Genomic DNA, 10029 nt, shown 5'->3' with positions numbered 1-10029 from the left:
CTACAAGGAACTATGACATTCAAATTAGACAATATCAACTATTCATTTTATACAAGACCCTCCACCTCCCGACATAGTCAAACACATTCATTTGTTCATGCGCCAATTGTTCTTGCTTCATGTTCATTGATAAGTAAAAAAAACAATTCTCACAATGGAATCTATCAATTAGATACAACGTTTCCTCTGATACTGCATCAAGCATCTTCAGGACAGGATCCAGTAAGTCAGGTTATATTCAAAATAAACCATATTACATATTGCCGCTTCTTAAATGACATCAGGGGGGAAAAATCGATATTAGCATTATCTAGGGCACTGATTCACATTCTATGCATTCTTCTTTATAAGTACTCATAAATATACTCGCATGTGGCAGAATAGCATTAATGTTGCTATTTGTATAATAATAGAAAGTGAATTCGATCGGGAAAATTTGTGTGAGTCAATGATTAGTCGGGGAGAGTGGACGTTAATTGAGTGTACAGTACGTGCAAGCACCAGAACTGGTCACAAGCTACAGTATTTATCTCTCGATTTAAAGCTTTCGTGACTGCAGGGATTCATCTTCTTGGTTCTTTCGGTAAAGTCACGTAGAAGGGAAATAATAAAATCATAAAAATAAAACGTCGTGAGAATTATTTTATTATGTTAAATTTTTATTATTTTCTTATTTCCCTTCTACGTGATGACTTTACCGAAAGAACCAAGAAGAGTATTTATCTCGTTTTCCCGAACTTGCTCTCCACTATTTTCGCTATGGGGCCGACGCACCACGTGCCACACAACGCCTCTCCCGCTGTGCACCGCTCTCACTCACCTGTACCCCCCCCCTCCCCGTGGTTGGATCAATAAAAATAATTTTAAAATAAATTAACGCATTTTGTGTGAGAGAATGCGTGTATTATACGTGTAATAGATATTTTAGTCATCAATGGATGCCTCATTATATGACCCAGCTAGGGCTACTAAGATGCTTGCCGCGATGACAATACAAAATGGTTCATTTTGAACAGAAATTTGGTAATTTGCGAATATTTTATTCAATTAGAAATGAAGTAGCCTATTCTCTCTGTGATTGAACAGACGCTGCTTAGGATGCCCACGAATTGGCAGGAAGTAATCCGGGCAAACAAAGTGAAACTGATCGCATGGATCAGTCAAGACCCTTCCTACCTGCTGGACGATCTGGACTCGAACGCCTTCATTGAAAGAAGCGTTTACAAACTTGCCGCGGAAATTACTGACTCTAGGAGGCAGTCTCGCTTCCTGGTCGACCACTTCATTGACAATGAGGAGGATTGCAAGAATCTCCTGCAGTCGCTCAAAAATGTGGAGAGCAGCTACCCTCGGGAGCTTCGTGAATGGATTGACAGACTCGGTAAGTAACCGTTGAGATTCTCAAATTTCAATCGTGAAAGTCAGAGGTGAGGAACAATCTCCTGAGGGCAGAACTGTCCTTTGTACAGCCATGCCATCTAAATATGTTTTTGCTTGTCCTGTATCTTTTTTAAAATATATGACGCACCTTGATTTAAGGCATTCTATAGATTAAGATTAGATCCTGTCGGTGGGTCGGCCACACATTCATAGGCACCTCAGTCACTTCTGTTATACTTCTTCAGTCACCCCTGGCAGTGATAAAAGTGACAATGCATGCTAAAATTAGTTTGCGTTGTTTTTCTCTACCCAACTCATACCCAATTAGTCCAGCTTAGATAATTGCAGTGGTGGAGACATGTCATTCGTGGACAATGTAGTTCAAAGTGGTGGCTTCTAGTGGCCGACGTTGATAGAGCATGCGTTAACTTGATTCGTGCGTAATCTAGTGTGCCGTATTTTTGTAAGTGTTGGGAATTCATGCCCGAAGGTGCCATTGAGGAATGCGTCACCTCAAGCACTCTGCACTCCTCTATCTCTCAATAGGACCACGTCACAAATCGCACATTTATTCTGATTCTACCATCACATTCGTGGCATCAATGTGCATGACAATTCATAATCAAGGTTTTTGGGTCAAATCGCGTTATTTATAAATGTGTCGTAACCCTCCACCACCCGACACGGCGAAACAGTAAAAAATGTGTCACGTTTTCAAAGGACAAATTAATTGACTGCTCTAGCCCCCCGGTGTGCTGAAGAGAGAATCAACAGCATTTTAAAATTTGAGTACGACGTTTCGCTGATAATTACAATCAGCTTCATCGGGCAAGAATGGTGAAGCTCTCCTGTTGCTTCCGGTCTTAAATAGAGCAGCATCAGGGTGACGTCATCATTTAATTCAATTCAATCTGGTGCAGTGATTCGAGGCAAGGAGGGGGAGGGTATTGTAATTATATAGATTGGTAATCATTCAATTGTTATTCATTGGTAATTGTTTCCTTTATAAGGAATTGTAATTGTATTTATTTGATAATACGCTTCCAGGCCGCACTAAGCCTGCTGACAATTACATGACTGCCTTAACTTAGCTTTCGTTCTACACCCTCCTTGATCAATTCTGCTATTCGGTGTGAAGCGAAGGTAGGGGGTGGGGTGGTGAAATCATGGGCGGCATGGGGGGGGGTCAGACGCCCCTTCCCAAACTGGAAACCTTTATTAATTTAGTTTCAGTAATTTACAATTAAGATTTGATTTAATAAATAATTATATGCACCCGCGATTCCTAATGTGAGAGATAAAACGAACCCCTGTCACCACCTCCCCCCCCCAAATATAAGAAGTCAACCTCCGCCTATGGGTGAAATGCAGTCAATCATCCATGACGAGGTGAAACGGGGAGCACCTTCGCGGTAGGAATCAGTCCGGCTTAGTTTGATGCTCAAGCTCTTAGGGAGTGGAAATGTCTTTTCACTGATCTCCAGAGGTGGATTAGCAGCTCGTGAATTCTCTTGAAAATCCAGCCACTCTGTGCGAAAAATCCACCGCCATTCAGATAAAATGGCGGGGGGTGAGCGATGGCAGAAACCCTTTAAATAAGAACATTTCCACTAACTAATAGGTTATGACACTGTACTTTAATATCACGGTTCGTTTTGAATGGCCAACTAGAATTTTTTTCGGTAAAGTCACGTAGGTAAAACATTTTTATAAATTAAATCACGACGTTTCGGGCGCAACACAAGCGTCCTTATTCAGGTGGGGACAACTTAGCGCTTAAGCGGTGTGCTTTCGCTTGAGCGGTGTGCTTTCGCTACGTTGTCCCCACCTGAAGAAGGACGCTTGTGTTGCACCCGAAACGTCGTGATTCAATTTATTTACATTTTTTACCTACGTGACTTTTTTTACCGAAAAAACTAAAGAGTATGAATCCTTGCAGTCACGAAAACTTCAAATCTAAAATTCGATTACTATTTTTTTATTGCATGGATCTGACATGTACTGCTTTAAATGCTCTCAATGTGTATGATAAGCCATTTAATCGTTGCTTTTCTGCAAACTTGAATGCAAGAACAATATACATATAATGCGCATTATTTATAAAAACGTGTACTATGTGCACAGGTAATGGGAACACGTTTCAACAAAACATACTCAGCAATATTAGTGATGCAGAAAAAATGGCAAAAGGACTTCCCAGGTAATTAATCTTGCACTTAAACAACCGTGATGATGATGATGTTTTATATTTTGATGAAGACGACGATGATTGCGCATGTGATTTTGTTGAATAAATGCAATCCAAAGTCCATATGTATTTACTACCTTATACAAAATCCAACCTTCACAGCAGTCCCTGACGTTGCCGAGTGATTTCTTTTTTCAAAGCAATTAATTAATTAAATCATATTTGGTATGGCCTCGTGTCCCCACTTAACTTCAGTGTGCCCTGGCGCGCGACCCTTACACTTCCACATGAGCCTGGTTAGTTTGTTTCATTTATTTGGTATAGCCCTGTGAGCCATTCGGCTCTTGAATCGGGTGCAACCGTAACAAACAAAAAACAAAACATGAACAAGCAAACATCTTAAAGTGACTATGCGCAAACAGAAAAATCCAGGTAAAAACGGTAAAGTCTTCCAGAAAAAAAGCACCGTACACCAACGTAACAGTGATTATAGGAACTGTGACCGAAATTTCACAATAAACGACATAATTAACATGTACCACCAAACCCTGTAGCCATAGCTGGCTGCATGAGTCACTCCACAACAGCAAGAGCATCAGTAGGAGTATCAAAACATTTTTCTGTGCCATTTGAAGGCCACAATCCAGCTGGTTGAGCAAAAGAGATGGGTCCATATTAATTCACTACATCACGAACACAAAAGTATTATGGGACTGATCCTGAGCCTTCATTTGGAGGATGAGAGCTGCTTAGAATTGGAAGGATAACAATCTGTCTCAATTGGCCTATATTCCCAAAATATACCCATTTAGCCTTGTCACTGTTGTAAGGGATCTGCGAGCCACCCTCACACACACGCACCACGCAAACACGACATATCCGCTCTCACGACAACACGCACCAATCACACGCGCGGGAATGCTCGGGGCGGGGGTCAGTGGTCAAAGGGCAGTGACGTCACCCGGACCACGCGTGCTAGACGCAGATGTGTATTGGGAGCAGAGATTGAGGGGTTAAAAGGAGCTGTGGGACGTGTGTTCGGGGTTGGTCTTGGAACGAGTATTGCTGTGCGTTGGTGAAACAAAGAAGTGCTTAAACCATTCTACGACTCCTCTTCACTGTTATAATGTAATGTAATGCAACATTGTATATGAATAAATAATATATAACTTTATGTTACATGTTATATTTCAGTGATCATGGATATCTCCCATTGAACGTAACGAACACGCGTGGGAATAAAGGCAAGGTTGACAAGATTGCGTCTTCAAAAATACTCTTTCATACTACTATGAAGAAACTTACTTTGGACAAGTTTTACCTCCATAAAATATCAAGAAATTACGTTTTGAAATTAATTGGCTGTGAGGAATATCCCAAATCTCTTGAGGAAATTTCCCAACATTTCCTCAGGAATGTAATGAGAGCAAATCCCAGGGCAAGAAACACAGAATATGGCCAGTATAGAATGGAAGAGGCAGATACGAGTGACGATGAAAATTCAAGCAGCTCAGGCAGTGTTGCGACAGCCGATTTGATAAATCCACTGGACATGATAACCGCGGCGTTTCTCTGCGCTGACAGCTTCTTACAGCAGGAGCTTATGCAGAAGATGTCCCAGTGTCAGTTTGCCTTGCCTCTCTTACTGCCTGATTCGGGCAAAGGAAACATCACGTTTATGTTGTGGGCCATGAGGCAAATTGTGAAAAACTGGAAACTACAGCAGAATGCATCCAGCATGGAGGAGTCATTAGTCAGCATCAAAATGCCTTTCATTTCATTCATTCGGATTGGAGAGTGCAGTGTCTCGAAATCAAAAGTGCTCAATTCGATTCTGAGCAATGAAAAACACGATTTCTTTGTCCATCGAGAAATGGCATGTGGTGACATCGCTCGAAAGTGCTCCGATGGACTGGTTGAAACGTGTACGTTCTGTCCTGGTGGGAAATCAAATGTGGACGTTTTCCAAACGGTGTTTAGCATTTTAAATCTCCGCGGCGATGCCCGAGATCACTTAGTTCAGCTTGAGTTCCTAAAAGAAATCTCGCAGGCTATATTCGTCGTTGTTGACAATGAAGAAACAGACGTGGACAAAATATTGCCTCTGCTTGCCGATGCAAAAGCTCAGTTGTTTCTGATAACAAATCAGGACGTGCGTAGTAGAATCAGGAATTCAAATGCAATCACTGATCTCTGGTCTCAGCTGAAATTAGAGAAAACTAACATTATTGAACGAGGCAAGCACAATGAAGAGTATTTTACTCGGAAAATGCGCTGTAAGATCGCAGATGTAATCAAAAGTAGTATAAATTCCAGGACAATGGAAGATATGGCCCACTTTGCTAAATCATTAGAAATTACAGTCGATGAATGTGAAAATAAATGTCAGCGAACTAAACGAAAAGTCAAAGTAATTATTGACAAAATAAAAGAGGATGGTGTAAAAGAGAGTAAGAGAGATCTCCCATTGCAAGGAGATCTTTGGCGCAGGTGGTCAGAAAGCAAAAAAGAGCAAAATCGGCTGAAGAAAGTCGGTGATTCTGTCGAAGAATACATATGTAGATTAGTTGAAGCACAAAGAGAAATTCGCATTGAACAGGCAGGTAAAGGTTTTTCTGATATTATGCAAATGTGCGTTGATTTACTGTTAGACAAGTCGACCATAATGAAAATGTACGCCCTTCAATGGATGAAATTGGAACTGAACAGTTTATCTAGGACCAGCTTTTCCTCGTTACGCGCTAATTACAAGCAGCTACTTGTTGATTCTACGACTAAAAGTGCAGATCTGCATACGATTAAAGAATTAATGTCATCAAACTCATTAGGAATGGAACACTTCATGAGGGAAATTGGACAGTGTTATGAAGCAACTAAAGCAATTTCCAAGCATAAAACATCCAGTACCATAAAACCACCTAAACCTGCCTGCCCCGAGGCACTGACACTCCCAGCTGTTGCTGCGGAGTTGTTCTTGGAGGGGTTTCCCTTGGAGCTGATGGATGGAGACGTTGGCTGTATTCCCATTGACTGGGTGACCGACGTTCTCAAGGAAGTGAGGACTAGGCTTGGCCGAGACCCCCGCGTGTTCGTCCTGACCGTGCTGGGGGTGCAGAGCACAGGCAAGTCCACGCTTCTCAACACCATGTTTGGGCTTCAGTTCGCAGTGAGCAGTGGCCGCTGCACACGCGGCGCTTTCATGCAGCTCGTCAGCGTTGACGATGAGCTGAGACGAGAACTGGCGTGTGACTTCATCCTGGTGATTGACACAGAAGGGCTGAAAGCTCCTCAGCTGGCAACACTTCACGACGACCACGAGCACGACAATGAGCTGGCCACGGTGTTCGTTGGTTTGAGCGATGTCACGCTCATTAACCTGGCAACGGAAAATGCCGAAGACATGAAGGACGTTCTGCAAATCGTCGTCCACGCTTTTTTGAGAATGAAAGCAGTGGGCAAGAAACCAAGTTGCCAGTTTGTGCATCAGAATTCGGGCGATGTCGCTGCCTCCGACAAGAACATGATGGAGAACGAACACCTCATCGATCAACTGAATGCCATGACGGTGGCAGCTGCAAGAATGGAGCACAAGGAGTCCACTTACAGTAAATTCACCGACGTCATGGAGCACGACGTGAGTCGGGACAACTGGTACATTCCCGGCCTCTGGCATGGAACCCCTCCAATGGCTGCAGTCAGTGCTGCGTACAGCGATCAGGTTTTTCAACTCAAGCAGCACCTGATGGACCATTTTAAAAAGAGAGCAGAAACACAGGGAGCTTCAACGCTGACAGAGTTCAGCGCTTGGATCGGAAGCATCTGGGAAGCAGTGACAAAGGAGCACTTCATATTCAGTTTCAGGAACAGCTTGGTTGCCGATGCGTATTACAAACTGTGTGTTCAATATACAGACTGGGAGTGGGAATATCGTAAGGAAATTCTTTCTTGGACGCAGGAGAAGGAGAATAGAATAATGAACGTGAAACACGAGAAGCTTCAGGAAATTCTTCAACAGTTGGAGCTTGAATTAGGGAATGAGATTTCAAAAGGAAAAGTCGCTATACAGAACAAATTAAAAATCTACTTTGAAAACAAAAGCAATGATGTGCATTTAGTTGAGAAATACAAAGAGGACTTCAACATCAGCGCCAATCACCTATGCAGCAAATCACACGATGAAACCCTGAACATATTCAAACAATTAGTCTGCAGGAGACAGTCTCGACACTCCATAGATGAGCTTGAAACAAAAAGGAAAAAGATCATTGGATTGGAAGTTCATTCCCTTCTTCAGCGTTGCAAGAACGAGGACATACAATTAAACGAACAACAGCTCAAGAAAGAGTTTGACAACATGTGGACAGAGGTGGTTAAATTCCTCCCAGAAATTAAATTGACCCGCCACAACGTTTACAGAGATGTGCAGAAAGCGCTGATTGACAGTAAAATAGAATATCAGCTGCTTGTGAGTGAAGCATTGCGGGAAACTTCACAGGACGACAAATATCGCGACAAAATTGTAAACGAATGTCGACAAGGGCCAGAAACACCTGTCAAATCGGCTGGACGTAGAAATAACCCAACCCAAGAGGATGACTCAGGTGTGAACCAGTCGAAGGAACGTTCTCGCTGGATAATCACAAAGATGACCCGGTATATTGAGGACAAAATAAAACATTACGATTATTGCTCCGCCTATTGTGACGAACTTCTGCAACAAGTAAGGGCCGCATTTAAAGAGGCTGAAAATCTGAACATTATGATCAGTAAAGACTTACTAATAGATACCACTGTGATTGTATGTCACATCGCCATAAAAACATGGCAAGATAAACATGACATTAACAATGAAGTCAATAATCCTAAAAATAAATTGAAGCAAGTTGAGGAGTCATATTTTGTTATTTTCAAGGAACTCTATCGTCAAGGGGATGAAAATATGGAACATGCAAAGACCTTTTGTAACGAGTGCTTGAAGCCGTCTCTACTTGAGGCTGTCGACAACAAATTGGGGATGGATATTGCGAAGAACGTGAAGAGCGATAGCGGTAGCCCTACGTTTTTGAGCCGGAAAAACCTTCAACTGGCAATGCTACTGCATTTGCTGGATGAAGACGACTTTGAAAATTACGACAGATACATCACGAATTATGCAGGTTTTACAAAAGAATGGATAAAGGCCCAGGTCATAAAGCACTGCCAGAGTAAGCATGGATCACAATCTAAAATGTACCATCTCTCAAGCGCCATTTTGAGCAATCTGATTAAAGATGTGAAGAAATCTGTGGACATTGTCACAAAACAAATAGCCACTCCGACCACACTTTGGAAATTCTCAGACAGCTTGGGGGAGTGTCTGCTCAATCACATCATCATTAATAAGGATTTCATTGACATAGTTGGGTCTTTGTTGTTCAAAAACACAAACAGTGTCAAGCAATTTTCGGAAGAACTCAAGAGTTCGTTGGACTCTGCTGAAGGGGAAATGTTACGAGGATTCAGTCTCGATAGTGACACCAAGTGCGGGGCGTGGTTGAGTCGTCTCACTGTGCAGCCGCACATCGAGCTCTACAAGAGCCTGGCTGGCTGTGAGAAGCAGTGTCCTTTCTGTGGGGTGCCTTGTGACCAAGGAGGCGGTGGACATAGGGAGCACTGTTCAGTGCTGCATTATCCTTTGGGCCTTAATGGAGTTCGGATCATAACAACTCAGAAGTTGTCTGTTGAAGTTTGCACAACAGCTGTTGCCAGCAATAGGACATACCGCTGTGCACGATCAAATGCGAGATGTATCCCCTACAAGGAATACCGCACTATCAATGATTACTTTGCCTCGTGGCTCATTCAGTCGGACACCAGCCTGGAGGCCACGACTTTCTGGAAGATCGTGTTCTGCAAATACAATGGGAAATTTGCTGAAAGACACAAGGCTTTGTCGGCAGATATTCCCGATGCTTGGAAAGAGATCAAAACAAATAAAAAGAAGATTATGAAAGACTTAAAAAAAACATTCTCACTAGCATTGTGAAAGCAGTCGTTTTTGGAAATACCGTAGACTCTGATTATCCACGCTCATGACAAAGAGGACGGTTACAGATCATTAAAAATTGCGGATAATCCAAAAATATTAACATTTTCCATGGATATGTTTGCCAAAAACCACGAATATATGATTAATCGATGACTGTTCTCAGTGATAACACTTTCCTACTCCTGTGCAGAAGACTCGGCACACGAAGCGAATATCAGAAACACGCCAATCAAAATCAAACTCTGCTCACTGTTGTCAAGATACGGCAACTACTGTACTGTAGAGGGGTGATCACGTGAATATCGGATAAACCGGAACACATAATTGTTCAGTTTAAGCATGTTACTTGTAATACATATTTCCAAGAATAACAATGTTGAACTGTTTTTAGATGATTGATTTGGGCTTAAGGGAAAATCCATGAGTAATTAAT

At 42.3% G+C, this 10029-nt stretch overlaps 1 protein-coding gene across 1 annotated transcript; it reads left to right on the top strand.

Moving 5' to 3' along the window:
• The first annotated feature begins 1098 nt into the window (after positions 1 to 1098).
• LOC144949993 (interferon-induced very large GTPase 1-like) lies at positions 1099 to 9593 on the top strand. The gene is made up of 3 exons (XM_078879986.1): positions 1099 to 1381; positions 3505 to 3580; positions 4763 to 9593. Exons 1-3 carry the CDS (start codon positions 1099 to 1101, stop codon positions 9591 to 9593), a joined length of 5190 nt encoding a protein of 1729 aa, XP_078736112.1.
• The last annotated feature ends 436 nt before the right edge of the window (positions 9594 to 10029 follow it).

The sequence above is a fragment of the Lampetra fluviatilis genome, chromosome 55 (assembly GCF_964198595.1).
Source record: "Lampetra fluviatilis chromosome 55, kcLamFluv1.1, whole genome shotgun sequence".
In the NCBI taxonomy this organism is placed as follows: domain Eukaryota; kingdom Metazoa; phylum Chordata; class Hyperoartia; order Petromyzontiformes; family Petromyzontidae; genus Lampetra; species Lampetra fluviatilis.
This window is presented reverse-complemented; position numbering and strand designations above follow the sequence as displayed.

Coding starts and splice junctions, on each gene's coding strand:
- LOC144949993 (XM_078879986.1), top strand. CDS start 1,099: ATGCCCACGAATTGGCAGGAAGTAATCCGGGCAAACAAAGTGAAACTG. Junction 1,382..3,504: donor TGAATGGATTGACAGACTCG/GTAAGTAACCGT, acceptor CTATGTGCACAG/GTAATGGGAACACGTTTCAA. Junction 3,581..4,762: donor ATGGCAAAAGGACTTCCCAG/GTAATTAATCTT, acceptor GTTATATTTCAG/TGATCATGGATATCTCCCAT.